Source organism: Rhyacophila brunnea, unplaced genomic scaffold (genome assembly GCF_057557595.1).
Source record: "Rhyacophila brunnea isolate RB1 unplaced genomic scaffold, BYU_Rbru_1.0 scaffold_17, whole genome shotgun sequence".
NCBI lineage: Eukaryota > Metazoa > Arthropoda > Insecta > Trichoptera > Rhyacophilidae > Rhyacophila > Rhyacophila brunnea.
In genome coordinates this window covers 7,003,387-7,021,182 of record NW_028232827.1, presented here as the reverse complement: position 1 = coordinate 7,021,182, position 17,796 = coordinate 7,003,387, and the positions used below count along the sequence as shown (strand labels likewise).

Here is a 17,796-nt window from a genome sequence, read left to right as displayed (position 1 = left end):
GAGATTATAAGGGTATCGAATACTTTCTCATTCGCACTTATGCATCGTTTTTGTTCAGGCAGTGGTTACACTTAACCGACGATTGTTTATATCTCAAGATAATTGGAATACGACAAATAGTCCAGTCAAATTAGACCGAAAAATACGTCATAGTTGCAAAAGGTGGCGTAGAAGATATTTTTTTCTACTTGTATATATGGTAATGAGTGAGAAAAAAACGAGATTGCCAATTCGGATGACTTCGGCACAACTTTTTGCGGGCAAAAAGTCGCAAAATTTTGTGATTTATCTCAAAAATGGTTGGTCGTAGAAAAAAATATTGTTATGTACAGAATTAGCTTTTTATTAGATTATAGCTTAATAAATTTCCTAAAATGTTTATATAATACGTTTTTTTAAATCTCTAGCCGTTCATGAGATATTTGCTGTTGAAAACAGTATATATCGTCACTGTTCTGGCTGAAGACACTAATTCGAAAAAATGACATATTGAGTTAGTTTTACCAATATGTTCCTTATTTCAACCCTTACCGTCTGGAAACTTTCTTAATAAATAAACAGTCTTTATTTTAAAGTCACCCTTTTAACGATTACTTAATAAACTCACATGGTAGACAATTTCAAACATTTTAACAACCTTCAATGTCAAATTACTCAAAACTAGTATTCTCCAGTTAGTGTGTTCTGCCAGAACAGAGACGATATTATGTATTCTAAAACACGCGTTTTAGTAAAAATCGAACTTTAATGAGAAGAAATACCATTTAAAACTAAAGATCTTACAAATAAACAGTTTGGAGTTACACACTAGACTTTATGGTCAATGGGCCCAATGTTCCATATGGTGCGTGGGGGTAGTGGGAGTGTTAGATAGGGCCACATTCCTATACCCTCACCAGGACCGCAATCCCATTGGCAACCGATCTCCTTTGGATGTACGGTAAATGGTGCAAAAATGACAGTATACCGGGTTGGAATGCATTCATGGAACAGGTTACCATTTCTGACGCATATGAACGGTCAAAGATAACGTGCATTACATTCATCAACTCGCTACTAACCCAGTACAATAATGTGTACACTGATCTTCTACTTGCAGCAGAGCGGTGTAAAAAAATGGTCAGAAAACTTGTTTTATAACTTTCGACCAGTCTTTATATTATAAAGCAAGATATATCGTGGAACATCACCATGAACTTGATAATATTGTAGTTAGACTAGGTTTCCACACTCTAATGTCATTCATGGGAACAATAGGTATGAGATAATGGATGGAAGTGGTTTGAATGTTCTTTTCACTACAATAATTTATGAACAGCGTCGATAAAATAATGTCCGGACACGCGTATGCTAGAGCTGTGCGTACACATCTCTTAGTTTCACCTTGATTTGGGATACAATTGAACTTACCAAAGAAGAAGTAGGTGCACTATATCACCTTACTAGTAGTATTGATCAAACGGAGTTATCAAACGCAAAAGCTTTTTCAAATTTATTTATGACCATTTTGAAGACAGTATCATTAGAATGAGCGATGAATACATATACTGTTTTCAACAGCAAATATCATAAGCGATTAGAGATAGAAAAAAAACATATATAAACGTTTCAGTAAATTTACTAAGCTATAATTCTGTATTTAATAATATTTTTTCTACGACCAACCGTTTTTGAGATATAAGCGAAAAACCTAAAAAAATTCCAAAATTTTGCGGTTTTTTGCCCGCCAAAAGTTGTGCCGAAGTCATCCGAATTAGCAAATTTTTTGTTAATAGTTTTTTGCTCACTCATTACCATATATACAAGTAGAAATAAATTATTTTCTACCCCACCTTTTGCAACCAGAAAGTACAGACAGATCGAATGGACTAAAAGTATATTTATCACTTTTTTATAATAGCTTTAGCTTTAGTTAATTTTTGCATTCTAAATAACGAATTTTTTTACATTAGTATCACAAAGTGAACGGTTTTATCAAACGTAGCAGACTGCATACCTACATGTCGCCAAAAATTACAACTTTTACGTTACGCCCATCTTTCTTATATTCGTTTTTTCGGGATAGTCTGTTTATTTTTATGTATTTCAAGGACCGAAAATTGAAAACGACATGTAGACACAGAATCAACTGGAAAAAAATGGAAATTCCTTCGATGTGTATATTGACAAAATAATAAATATCTTTGAATCGTCTAATAAAACTGTCATTATAATATGTGTGAAGCCATTTCGCGACATATTTAAAAGATTTCACGCTATTGATATTAAATTTTCCAGTGGTAGAGTATACGTTTTATAACATTAAACTTTTTTTGCACTTGTTACTAAATGATACGCCTCTTTGCCTGATTACCTCGCATACAATGAAATCAAATGATATTCACTTGTATTAATATAAGAAGTAATACATAAATAAATATATAATATATGTAAAAAAAATAATTTTAGAATATATTACATCATTTTTACCGTAAAGCCGGAGTGCAAAGTTATGAAGCAGCAAAGAAGTAAGCCGCGGATCACTTTAAATAAAACAGGAGTGAATTTTAAATAATTCAAATTTTAGGTAAGTAAACAATGAGGAAGCCAACAATTTATACATTTTTTTTCCGACCATGTCCGATCCTAATAAGATAAAATTATGGGCCTCCACAGAGTGGAGGTTTTGTATTAACAGATTTTTTTTTACGAGAAATGGATATTAGCCATATACTCAACCTATTAGGTCCATACTTAGAGTTGGGTTTCGGGAATTTCCCGACGGGAATTCTCGAGAAACTTTCGAGATTTTCAATCCCGAATCTCGAGAATTGAAATTGTTAACATTTCGGGAAATCCCGGATCTCGAGAATCTTTTCTCGGGATTCGAGATTTCTTTATTATCAAATATTAATTGAAAAAACGATTTTCTATATGAACAGAAGTGGACAGAAAACACAAAACGTTCCAAGACTGATCGGGGCATTTAACACAATTAAGCCAACGTCGACTCTGACTCGACGGTCTGTGTTTTTTGAAATCCCATTTTAATTAGTAATGTTTTGAAATATTTTTGTTTTCCTACTTCTATTTTGTTTGTCTTATTGCATAAATAAAAATAAAACGTATTTTTTGGAATTTTTCTGTTTTTACACTGGTTTTAGGATTTTTATAGTTTTTTTTTAATTTCCTGATATCTCGAGAATTCTTGGGAAGTCTTTCTGGAAATCCCGAATCTCGAGAATTCAAAATTTCATCAATTCGGGAAATCCCGAATCTCGAGATTGAGATTTTCTCGGGAAATACCCAACTCTATCCACACTCTGACTCGAACATGGGACCCACGATGTTACAAGCCGACGCTTAAACCACGCGGCCATCCTAAGCATTTAATAAGTAAAAGTTTTATTTCATACCTACCCAACATGGACAAGAAAAAACCTCCAATTTGGACATAGTATGACGGCGAGAATTTATTGTAAAAGCAAATTTACGATTTACATAATGTAAAGATATCAAAAGCTATTATATTACTAAACAGCAAATTTACGAAATTATTATTAATATAACCATAACAAAACCTTACAATTGCGGTTACATTCCAATTTCCAATGGACGGCAGAAGGCAATGATTTGGGTTCACATTTTGAGGTTTTGGGAGCTTAAAATATAAAGTTAGGTAGGTAGAAACAACATGATTTGTAATTTATTTGTACTGGGTATTACATATAAAACAAAATTATGACTCCATACAATTTTATTCTTCATACTACTTAACTTTGAAATACAAAATGAGGGTACAGATAAGTTAGAGTCATTCTTTCTGCCCGCATAAGATAACATAACTACGAAAAGAGTTTATATTTTGTCCTCAACAAACATGACGTATAATTTCAAAAAAACACTTGCTTGGTTTAATGTTTGATTGAATATATCGTTCTTTACGTAAGCGGGCCGTAAACCACATCATGTTTTTCTTTATTTAGACTGGGGTTATCGACATCTGCCTAAATCCAAGTGAACCTTTATATTATTAAAGTACAGTATTCTGGAAAAAATTCTTTATTTTAAAAATCAAATTATACGCATTTTGGTCACGTTAAAGTTAAATGGGGACCTGTGAAAATTTGTATTGTCAAACTGAATTCTAACCACGATGGCCAATCGGTTACGCGCATATCATTTTGTGGCTCCCGGGTTAGAATCCCGGGTGTGGAAAATTTAGTGCTATTTTTCAATGTGTGCTTGGACCGAATAAGTTGAGGAAGTGGCTAACATAAATTTCTTGTAAAAAAAATCTGTTACCGAAAAACCGATAAAAGTTGAGGGAGCTAGAGGAATCCTTCATCCAGCAGTGGATTGATCTCGGCTGACGATGATGATAGCATAATAAACGTCATGCATTTGAGAAAAAATCTTTAATTTAGTATTTTGACCCAGAGGAAGGGTTAGGTATGGTTAGCGGTTACGCGTTGGTTTATAATAAATTGGGTCTCGGGTTTGAATTCAGGATCTGGCAAATTTATACATCATTTATTAGTATCAGTAGTCGAAAAGGTGAAAATCTACATGTATCTGGGACAACTAGTGTCTATAGATGGATGTATAATTGGTGAAATTGTTCGCAGAGTAAAGCTAGACTGGAGTGCTTTTGTCTGCCTGAATAGTGTCTTCAAAAGTGACCTTCCACTGTGCCTTAAGCGCAAAGTGTTCAACCAGTGTGTGCTTCCCGTAATCGCATGTGTGTGTGAAACATGGGCCTTAAGTAAAAGAGAGATCCAGAAACTTAGAGTAGCATAACGTGGTATGGAGAGTTGCATGCGTAACGCGAAAGGACAGAAAGAGGAATGAGTAGATATGGAAGCAGACAAGGGTTTGCGGTGTGATAGAGTTCATTAAAAGTCTCAAATTGAGATGAGCTGGACACAAAGCTCGAAGAAAAGACGATTGTCGTACAAATTTAGTCATCCAGTGGTATCCAAGAAGTACAAAACTACCGCAAGGTAGACCTAGAGGGCGCTGTATCGATGACACTGTACAGGACCGCACAGGAATGCACAGGACCAAGAGCAGTGGAATCAGCTTGGAGAAACCTTTATCCAGCAGTGGATAGATTCATGCTGATGATGATGTGTTTACACTTAAAATATAGACCTTATTGATTGAGCAGGTAGCTAACATACATGTCTTATAAAATACAAAAAAATATTAATACAACTTTAGGTGCCATGGTGTGAACTGAAGAGGCCGTCAGAAGGAGAGATGATAAGTCGAGATTTGGTGGTTGCTCCGATGGATGGAGGAGCGAGTTTTATTTGCAGCGTAAATAGTCGGTACAAGAGTATGTTACAGTAGTTACAATACTTATGATACGGTTCCGAGGTCTGAATCTCGGTACGATTAGATGTTGTGCGGAGCGATATAGAGACTGAGAATCTAACAGACCGGGAACTTATATTCGAGTTACAAGTCCAATGAATTATGACCCGCTAATTATTGACGTACTCACAATCAAAATAATATCTTGAAAAGAATATTTAGGAAATAATTAATATAATTGAGTAAGCTATTTTATATGGAGTTTGCGTCATCGGATATAGCTGACTATGTGAAAACACAGATATGCGGAAATTATCTGCAGTAAACTATTTATTGAGTTTAAAATAATTGAACACTCCGGGAAATGGGTATTTAATATCGCCGATCAATAATATGCTGACACGGATTGAGTTGTTTATCACCATACAACCTTCACTTTGTGAAGGCCCATATTATGATCTACCCATAATCGGATATAGTTTAAAAAAAATAGTATCTCTATTATTACATATAGTTAGTTTGCTAGGATACGTTAATAACTATTACTGACTTCTTATCATAGAAGAAAAGGAAACTTTTCTTTTTAGAAATTAGACGGGAAAATGTTTTTCGCGAAAAAAAATCCGGATAGATTTCCACGAAATGTGAGTGAAAAGGAAAATTTTGTAACCTTGCGGATATTGTTTACTCTGCAAATAAATAACGCTCAATTACATTTTCAGGGGAAGGCTGGGCGAACGAGACGAGAACCGACGTGAATCTTCGCCGCATTGGATTTAGTCATGTTTTGGGTTGATTTATGTGACTGAGAAATCAGACATCTGTAACAAAGCTGAGAGAGAATGAAATTATTCACAGTTTGTTATAGTCAAGCAAATCGTATTATTGAAATGTCATTCAAAACAATAGATTGTACCAATTCGTATTATTGAATAAATAATTGTTTATTTTATTACATTTAAATTAGATTTTCCATCATTTTAAATAATAATTTAAATTTTATAGTATCCAATAATTTTATCGAAACCTGAAATCCGCATATGTCTTCTATTTGAAAACTTTATTTTGAAGTCGAAAACACATGAAAAAAAATGCTTTTTTCTAGTAGGTATAATAATATATCTGATGCTTAGACTATAGATACATCTAGACGCTACCCATTCTACCCATTGCATTGTTAAATGAAGCTGCGTGCCGTACGTTTGGTTTGTGGGCGAGCGAACGCATTTGTACACCAATGTTCGAGACCATAGACCATTTCGCTAGTGCACGCCCAAAGTGCTCGCACTAGACGCTCAGAATTAAAATATAATTTTCTATTTTTTTAGAGTTATATAGTATTTTTAAGCGGTCAAAATGCAACCATTAGGTAAAGATATCCATAATTTAAGTTATTTTAAAGAAACACTAGGTCACTGATATTAAAATATTTATAATAATGTACAAATAAATTATGACGAACATGTTTCAAATTACTATGAAACTTAATACTATATTCCTTCATATCAGTACGGCTACCACATTTTAATACAACACACAGAACCATCTTTTCTACTTAATTAACTAAAAATATTTACCACTGACTTTATGTTTAACGCAAAAAATATAAATTTTAGCAACACGCACTTGCAAGTTATCGACGCTTAGTTAAGCAACAAACTAAGATTTGGCAGCGACACCACAGCAAATCGTCTCACACATCTGTAAACCTTTTATCTTACTCTAGCGCGTGTCGCAGAGATTATAAAGGTGTTGAATACTTTCTCGCTCGCACTTATGCATCGTTTTTGTTCAGGTCTTGATCTGATGTGTTTTATGATAAAATCTTATTTGGGTATGGTCCCAATATTTAAGCTCGATTTGATATAAATAAAAAAGATTTCAAGTTATTCACATTTATATTTTTATAAAAATCGATATTTTTTAAAATAAATATTAAAAATATTAAAACGATGAATTAGTCAAAAATCTAGACGAGAAAAAATAGAAATTTTAATAATAAATAATATGACCATAAAAATAATGTAATAATAACGTAACTTGTGACATAAATATGTAACAAATTTACATTTAGTATAATTATTAATATTACTAATTTAGTAATACATAACATAAAATTTAGTAATAATTGTAAGTTTATCTTTGACTTAAAAAAAATCTTTTTATTGTTTTCAGATACATATTTATTAATTAATACTTTTGAAATTGTAAATTATCAAAAATAATTCTCAAATTGCAAGCTTCATATTTTGCTGCTAGGTTCTCTGTTAGCATAAGGATCCTTTCTAATTTTTAATTTATAGTTTGGACTATAAATAGAAAGAGTTATCTTATTTCTATTTTAAATGCATTAAGCATGGTTAAGTTGAATGAAAACATAAATATAACCAATAGAAAAAACACATAGAAAATGTTTTATATTCTCTCAGAAGTGTTTTAAAATTATGTATCCTCGTTTTACTATGCAAACATTTGTTACACTCCAACTTACAAGCTAACAAATAGTAAGGGTTGATTACAAAAATAAATAATCATAAACCGGCCACGTTGTACATGGTTGGCGGAAAAAAGGCAGATCGGCAACGCCGCATTGGTATCGCTTCGTAAGCGGCCGTTTTTTTTTGGCGTGGCAGAACGCTGCAAACAGCCAAATCGTAAACACATACATTTCTTCCCCCGTAAAAAAAAATATATAAAATGTAATAACCTAGTAGATATTAACGCAAATAAACCTCGTCGTTTCCACCACAATTCTGGTGTCTTATTTGTCCACCTCCAAGTCCCAAATCCAGACGAAAAACCATACAAAGAAACAAAGTGACAGCACCTTTTCACTTTCGAAAATGGAGGGAGATGACACATTCTATGTCTGTTTTATTAAAAACGTTTTATTTATTACATTTCTTTTATAAATAATTACAAAGTTTTAAATTTATGATATATCAAAAAAGAGTAGGTACTTTAAATAATATCGAAGAAAAACTTTTTTATTTATAAAATAAATGTGTTAAATAATACGTTTTAACTCTCCCCAGAATATTTACCTACATAAAACAGACATAGAATATTTGCATAGTAGGCCAACGGGATGGATTGCAATACCGGTATTTTGAAAACCGGTATTCCAGTATTTATCAATACAGAAATACAGGTTTTAAAAATCCAAAATACCGGAATTTTCGGTATTAAGAAAGCACACTCGTTGACGTTTTTGAATAATAATTTATTATAAGTTATGTGCTGCTAAAATGCAAATATATTGAGTGAATCCAACAGAGGTAAAAAAATAATAAAACAAGTTATCATAATATTATTTCGAAATAGGAAATATCCGTGACAAAAATGTTCAATTATTCTATAATAATGATTGATGACTGTAAAAGCGTTGAATTTAAGAAATTTTTCTTGCAGCCGGACTTATTTACACTTGATGAACTTTTGAGGGCTTTAGTTAAAAATTATCAATGTATTTAAATTATTTCTAAAAAATCACTAGTTCTACCATTATAATCAATACATATTTTTAAATGTCAACATTATAAATGTAAGTTTTTGATATAAAATAATATTTTTAAAAGATTTTAATAGCTATATTTTTATTGATAAGCACCTACTTCTGTTGGTATTAATACCGGTATTCAATAATAAATACCGAATAACCGGTATTGACATTCTCATTTGGTATTGCAATCCCTAGCCGACGGACGGTATGTTCAATAAAAATAATGTTACATTCTTAAATCATGTGAATTATTCGTTGAATAAAAAATACTTTTATTTTATTACTATTTATTCAAAGAATATCCATTTATAAAATGGATTGTATCACTAAGTTTTTATTCATATCCTAACTAAATAAATTTTCCATGTTCCATTATAATGATGTAAAAATACATAAGGTTCCATATTTAAAGTTTCACGCAACCTTTTCAAAATAAATAATTTACGCCAAAGTTATCGCGGTCAACGGAATAAATAAGCCGACCCATGTTATATTAAATTTCTTATCAGTCTCGTATAACAACTTTACCTACCATACCTTTCGATATTATTTTTATATGTGAGTTTTATATTTCCGTTCATATACACTAAACATAATATACTGTAAAAGGTTGGCGGTAGAGGCACTTAAGGGATAGTCATTATTTACTATAATATAAAATGTTTATTTATTTAATTTATTAATCAATGTTGGTTTGCTATTTTTTTTTATTTTTCTGATATTATTGTCTTAGTTTTGATTCTGTAAGTACTTTTCCAAAAACGTCTAAACAATAAAATGAGATTTGCAAAGATATTGGTAATTAAATAATATTAAAACTCAATTAGATATAAATAACAAAAGCTTAATAAAAACAAAATTTCTAAATAAAACAAAAACACTAAATCAAAATAACCTAAAATATTTAGATGTTCAACTAAGAGTATCCGTTGTTCATTGCATTAATTATGTACGATCACTAATGGTCAGGATAATTAATTTATGTTTAAAAAAATCCTAGAAGAATAACACTAACCTAGAAGAATAATAAATTATGGTTGGGCCAATTATGGCGGCCCTAATACAATATAAATGTCTTACCCACCTAACATCATTACCTTTGCCATTACTTACTATTAATAGGGAGTCATTCTGCAAACGTGTGCTTGTAAATATCTATAACGTGTAAAATCGTCATTTACGTGAACTGGGTTTGACTGTCAAGAGCCGCGCACAGGGTGACTCAATAAACAGTAACACGCGAGTGAGTGACAACCAGATTACTAAGTCAGTCCCATCATTATTAAAGGTTAGTGCATGGCATCCTTGATATAACCCCCCCCCCAGCATCCCCAGAAACATTCCATCATTATAAAGTCCACTGAAAAGTGCCGCCAAATTAATTAAAGTATTTTTGGCGAAAATTATTTATATGAAAAATTAATCTACACGACCAAACCCTATCTACTTCGATATTATGTGATTTCTGTAAGTTTAATGTTTATATATAAATAACTTTGACATTTAAAAAAAAAGCTGACATTTCCTCTTTTAAATAATAGAACTAAATGTTAGAAAGGTTTTCACGTTTTTATTAAATAATTTATTGCTTCACTGTCTTTGTTATCTGCAGAATTAAATTCCGGACGTATTTGGAAATTCTGCAACCGGTAAAACTGACTGTTGGAAAGAAAAGAGGTATTTTTTTACTTTATATTTATTTTTATGTATTTTATTTATTGTTAGAAAAATTCTGTTCCCTTCGTTACTTGAGCATTCTGCCCTTTCAAAATAGCCAGCCCACACACAGCCCTCACATTTTCTCAAAATGGGGTTGAAGTTTGTAGGTTGTTTGTTATCTATATTTTTAAAATAGCTAAATATATTTATTCTGTAGACGTTTTTACGATGTTTCTTCTTCTTTATGTGGACCCTCTGTGGATCCGCAGTAGTTTTGTTATTAGGAAACTGATACTGAAGCTTTGCTTTGAATCGCGAATTTGATTCTGCAATTATTGGCAAAAATACAATTTTCATTGTATATTTTTAATGTGTTCATAATTTTATGGTGTTTACTATCTTTTATTGTATTTATTTACCATATTATTAAAAAAAATAATTACCTGTAATCGTTATCAGTGTGTATTTGTCATTGCTGAGTTGGCATAGTGCCTGAAGATGCAGAATGGCGAAACTCGGGTCGCATATATCAATTAGAATCTAAATTAAAATACCATCAATTAGTATACTGTCTTGGTCGATAGTATGGATTTTATAAAGTTATTTTTTACAACGTTTTTATTAGGTCGTATTCTTGTTTGTCCGGTGGTTGTTTATCCAGTACAAATCTTGCGATCGATTTTTAACTAACTTTCCGACTAGCTAGACATTTAAAACTTTTAGAATATATCAGAACACGATGCCAATGCATTATTTTAATACTTTTAGCTATCTTTAAGCTGAATTGAATTCATTTTCAGTTAATTCTGTTTTGTATGAAAAGTTATTTCGGAAGAAATCCGTAAAAAGTAAAACACTATTATTGGTTGCTAGGGGTCTGTGGTTCTAGCAACTAAATCATTAACATATACGTGCGTTACTATGGAAATCAATATGAAATGTCAAAATGACATTTCAGTATTCTATATTTATTCAGTATTTCTATCAAGTACAAATTTTTTGATCGTTTAAGCTAGTCAAGTCAAATTTATATGATTCAACAGAAAATTTAAAAACGTTGTATGTAAAAAATGTTCTTTTTATCTTGTAATTATATTAATTATACTTTAATTGAAACATTAACTGTAATTACTTTTTCGGGTTATATACCTAGCTTCGGAATTGTCGACTATAAATAAGACTGTTCCAAAACTTTCGACAACCCATAACTAATATCCCTCTAAGTTGTTATAATGTAATCTATTTTGTTATGTATATTTGATCCATTGCAAGTAACTAATATTTTAGATGAATAGCTAACAATTAGTTCTGATAAAAGTGTTAATACAACATCCATTTTGTCGAGACAAACAAACTCCTTTTAAGACCGAACACGCTTATTTATTTTACGTGTTACGGATTACGTCCACGGCCCCAGGTTCGAACTCTGAGTCTGGCAAATACACATATTGTTTTTCTATATACATGTATGAATCTAATATATTGAGCAAGTAGCTAACATGCATCTCTGATAAAAATAACAATCTGTTAATACAAGCTCCACTCTGTGAAGGCCCATATGAATATCTTTGAATCGAACATGGCGATATATTGTAATGTAAGTAGGAATTGGTTTAGTTTTAACTTTAAAATTACCTTATAAAACGTCTTACAGCGGTATATTGAATATAATATTATGTAATACAAATATATCACAATAAAGTTACTTCTCGACCTAATAAAAATATGATAGTTTTGTGCACTTTTGGAATAACTCCAATTATTGGGCTTATTTACGGGAGGATAAATGTTCATAATATTGGAATAGGCTAGTTATAAGAACACAATATAATATTAAATTAGAATTAATTTAAAGTTATGAATATACTTTTGCATTATTAAGATAATGCCAGTGGCGGCTCAAGTCAATTTACTGCACCGTAAAACTTTTCTCGACTTTATCGTTTTCTTATAGCGCGCTATAATATTGGCATTTAAATTTTCCCGTTTGAAACTCGACCAAATAATGAACTTTAAAACCGTTAACGACGTATGAATATACGAGACTATTTTCGAAATGTCGCTTTTGAAAATAGAACAGTCACATTTATAAAACTTAATATTTAAAATGCATTTCTGATTGAATAATAATGTGTGTACTATTACCGGCAAAAGTTTATAAGCCCAGGGACCTTATGTTGTAACTTGCGAGTTGAAGTCGCCCGGACGACATGACGTCATATGACATCATTGTGACGTACTACCGGAGTGAGTCAATAGCATTCGAGAAATTAACGCTACTCTAATACTGGCGTTATTCATTGTCCCCATACACAAATAGGTGTTTTAGCATAATAATATCTATGGTGAGCCGTGTGCTTGGACGGCTCGCCTCGATGCATTTATTGAGGTTACGTCACAATTACGTCATGTCGTCGGGTGATTTCATGTCACAAGTTATAACATATGGCACCAGTGAGATCATTTTGTTATTATTCTTCTTCGCCGTATGTTATAACATGACTTATAATCCTCTTGCTATCACTTCTCAACACTTGTTGCATTATTAATACGTTTAAACGCTTTACATTACACGAACTTGCAGCACACACAAATAATGAACGACAAAATTTAATGATTGAGGAAAACGAAGAGGAAAGGGTAGAGAGGGTTGTAGTTCACGAAACGGCCACACTTCACGATAAACTTGCCGCGGCTATTTCGTGAAACTTGCTTAATTGGGTTAGTGCGTTTTATTTTTGAATAAAAAAATGCAATAATTAACACCAATGATATTTATTCCGTAAATATTGGTAAATTGAGTTAGTGCATTGTATTTTTAGAATAAATAATAATGATTATAAAAAATATCAGTTAATGAATGCAGTGCAGTGCAAAAATTAAAGTATAAGTAAGCATGATATTATTTGGTGAAACTTGGTAAATCGAGTTATTACGTTTTTAGTAAAAGTGCAAATGTGAGTTAGTAACAAAAAAAAAATCAAACAAATTAGAAGTTAAAGAAATAATAAATGTGGATTTGTACGATTTTATCGCATTGGATAGGGTACGAACATTTTTGTCACGTACCGAGACGGTGGTGGCTGTGCAGGAGTTGGACCTCGGCCTGAACATTGAAATGCGCCACTTCCGTTTCACCTGAGCTATCACCTGAAAAAAAAAACAATAATAAAATATATATTATTAAAACAAAGAAATAGAAACAATTATTTACATATCGTATTCAATCGATGTATATCTAACGGCCATTTCACACGCAACGAATATTATCGCTCGATGTAAAAATTCGTGCGACCATTTTCCAAATAGATTATAGCTAGATATTGCAATACCGGAATTCAAAAACCGGGATCACAGTATGTATTGCTACCGGTATTTTTGGTTTCTAAAGAAGCAGAACTTTAGAAGATTAACTTAAAACATTTCAATGACTATACAATTATTGACGGACGACGCGATTTACTGTTCGATTTTGTCATGCACTAGCAAGAAGCAAAATATTTCGATTTGTGAAACTAAATTTCATTGTGAGTAATCTATCCAAGTTGTCGAGCTTACATACTTTTACAGTTTTTTATTTTTATTAGTGGCTCTCCATGACAAATGCTTTATGATAAAATGCCAAGTAGAAATAATAGTCTGCAGCCTAAGACTAGGGATTCCAATCCCGGGATCCCGAGCTATTTTCGATATCTATGAATCTCGGGATTGATAAACATAATACCGAAACTTTCGGGATTGATTTTTTTTTATAGAAAATAAAATAAAAACGAAAATATAACAGAAAAATACTTTTAAGAAATAAACTGAGTTTGAATGAAATTTGATTTATACCCATGTGTAAGTTGCCGATTTATTTTATTTTTTCACATAAATTAATGAAAATGAGAAAGATTGGAAAAAACAATGCTTCGCACTATTAAGAAAGTAATTCCACCGTGATCTCATACGTTTTACGGCGGTTTCATATTTGGCTGACTAATTAGATTTATGAAGCGAAAAGGCCATAAGCACACCATAATTTGCTTTACTATTTTAAATCTCGCTAACCCATTCATTAAGTCTTTACTATCAGAAACAGCAATCTCATAATAAGTTCACATTATTATTTATATAACAATATTATTTACTCCATTTAACTTATGTATTTCCAAGATTGAACGTATATAATATTAACAATAAATGTCTTAAATAGTATAAATTATTATACATTTATATTTTTTATAAAAATCGATGTTTTTTAAAATAGATATAAAAAATATTAAAACTAAGAATTGGTCAAAAATCTCTTAAGTGGTGCTTAGAAAACTTAATAAAGTAAATTTTAAAAACAAATATGACCATAAAATATATGTAATAATAGGGTGCGGTCCGATTCAACGAATTCACATTTTGATAAACATTAAGTTTATTTTTGACTTAAAATAAAAAATATTTTTCTTTTTAATGTTTTCAGATACATATTTATTCATTAATACAGTTGAAATTGTAAACTATCAAAAAAATGTCTCAAATTGCAAGCTTCGTATTTTTCCGCTAGGTGCTTCTTTAAAAAAGGCTCAGTGAAGACTTCGCCTTAATCATTAAATATACCAAAATTGTTTTAATTACAGTAACTTTCATTTCCACGGTTTAGTTGTCACAATGGATACCTTCTTTTTTAGTCAAACTTTGGAGACTTCTATAAACAATTTATTAATAACAATGTTTAATGGGCTTAAATACTTAATTGTTTAAATCACAATGAGGCAGTAAGATATACTGTTATTATCACAAAAAACTAAAAAGATATTTCAGTTGGTAATATTATAAAAAATGTACCATTTTGGCTAATGTGCCAAAATTCCTATAAGACTTATCGCGTATAGAATTAATGTTCCCAAGTGAAAATATTATCTACTGAATAGGCATTCCAAAAGCTCTTTGCTCTGAAGGATCATTTATAACGGATTTGGATAAATACAGTCATATCAGAGTTAGCAAGAAATCTTGTATATTGTCACAAAAACGGTACGTAATGTGGATAGAATTATGTAGACTACTTAAAAAAAAAGATTAATGGGAATCGTAAGTATATCGAAAAACTATTACAGTCAGTAGGAACACTAAGCCCGGTTTTACACGTAGCGAATAATAATTTTTGCGAAAAATACTAGTATGATAATTTTCACTGCGTGCCTATGTGAAGGAAAATCCGCTTCAGTCAGTTAACAATCGTCGCGGGACTTTGTATTGCACGATACTATTTTCTGTGTGTGAAATGACATGTAAATTGTACGTAAATCATTTCACCATAGCACAGTTTGCCGTGAGCTTTCTATCGAAAAGAGATGGCATTATACTATACGGTCTCCAATTTAATTAGATTCAATATGATCATTAATTCAATTTTCATGGCCGATTTTGGCAAAATTCATGAATTCAAGATTGAAAACCTAACTCAATCTAACCTAACCTAACCTAACAAATAATCTAGTATATCGGCTATTTTCAAAATTCGTTTACCGTTAGCTTCCTGTATACCGACAAGAACCGTATTTTATTTAGAGATGCATTTTATTTGGATACTATACGACCCAAAGAGGTTGGACGGTTTTTAATATATGACCATATATTTACGATACAACATTTTACGGTGAAGTGTGATACGGCAAACTGCATACGTACAAATTTCCGGATACGCTGGATTTCGTATGGATAATATTATGAAAGACGCATTTTCTTTTTACCACGTTTTTATTAACTCGTATTCTTGTTTGCCCAATACAAATTTTTTCATGTTTGTCCAAATCTTGCAATCGATTTTTAACTAACTTCCCGACTAGATAGACATTTGAAACTCTTAGAATATTTATTAGAACACGATTACAATGCACTATTTTAGCCATATTTAAGCAGAATTGAATTCATTTTCAGTTAATTCTGTTTTGTATGTTTCGGAAAAAAATCGGAAAAAGTAAAACACTAGTATTGGTTGCTAAGGGGGTCCTAACAACTAAATTATTAATATATACATGCGTCACTATGGAAATCAATATGAAATGTCAAAATGACATTTCAGTATTCTATATTTATTCGGTATTTCTATCAAGTACAAAAAAAGTATTTATTACTGCATATAATTGTTAAGTTTATAATATGATTCAACAGAAAATTTAAAAACGTGGTATATAAAAAGTTCTTTTTATCTTGTAATTATTACTACCGTTATTCTTATTCAAAATTCTTATTTCAAAAACCAGTATATTTTCAATCGATGCTGTATTTTTGCTTATGAATCTCATTATACTGTCTTCTTGTTTAGAATAATAATTACCGTTTTCGTGAAACAAACGAACAACAATATTATATCGATTTTTATACTGAAATAAATTTTATACTGCTTTTGACTTTATGTCAAATGGTTCAGAATATCACGGAGAACATTATGTCTACACCAACTGAATTTTTGATTTTTGTCGGAAAGCTGCATTTTTCTTTATGTGGAGGGGCACCCTGCACGCGTGTATAGGTAAATCACTCTACAGTGTCACCATGGCTACGGAAAAAGCGACCTGCAGTTGTAGTGGTATTGTTTGTTAGCATTAAACCAGGCATTGCAGCAAACAATTTCAATACATACGCGTAACGTCTATGGTGCCACTGTAGAATGATTTACCTGTATTTCCCGCAAGATATCCTCGAGTCTAAACCGTTGCTACTTCTAACAGCAACTCTGAAATTTCTGTTATTTGCAGTAACGTCTAGTAGTTGTAATGTATGTGCGGCATGGTCCCCACAAAGAGGGGGCTGACAGGGCTGTAGCCTGGGGGCCTGGGTTCAGGAGGAGCCCGGCAAGGCGAGTCGAACAGATAAGTGAAATAAATACACATCACAATTGCTTTAATCGTAAAAAAAGTTGCCTGTGGTGCTCTTTTCTTTCAGTATGTAATATTATTATTTAAATTTATGTGGTTGTATGATACAATTTTTGATTGTATATCAATACACACGCGATGGCCGCGCATCTTAAGCATTGGCCTATTGCGTCGTGGGTCTCAGGTTCGAATCCTGGGTCTGACAAGTACACATATTGTTTTTCAATTTGTGTATGAGTCAGAGTATGGACCTAATAGGTTGACCAAGTGGCTGACATCCATTTCTCGTAAAAACAAAATCTGTCAATACAAGCCTACTATGATTCTATTAGGATCGTACATGGTCGAAAAAAGAAAAAAAATACTCGACAACTCTATAATTCAAATGGATGTATTAAAATATACATAAAAAACACTAAAACTGTCGCTACATTTCAAAATCAGCCAAGTCCACCTTTAGATATTTTTGACTTTTTTGTG

General features: G+C 31.7%; 1 protein-coding gene across 1 annotated transcript in view; it reads right to left on the bottom strand.

Moving 5' to 3' along the window:
* The window catches only part of Dh31-R (Diuretic hormone 31 Receptor), a 340,188-nt gene that overhangs the window by 5,946 nt on the left and 316,446 nt on the right, over window positions 1-17,796 (bottom strand). The window contains exon 10 of the mRNA XM_085944554.1: window positions 13,529-13,609. Within this exon, the coding sequence (XP_085800680.1) occupies window positions 13,529-13,609 (81 nt within the window). The remainder of the gene's footprint in view (window positions 1-13,528; window positions 13,610-17,796) is intronic.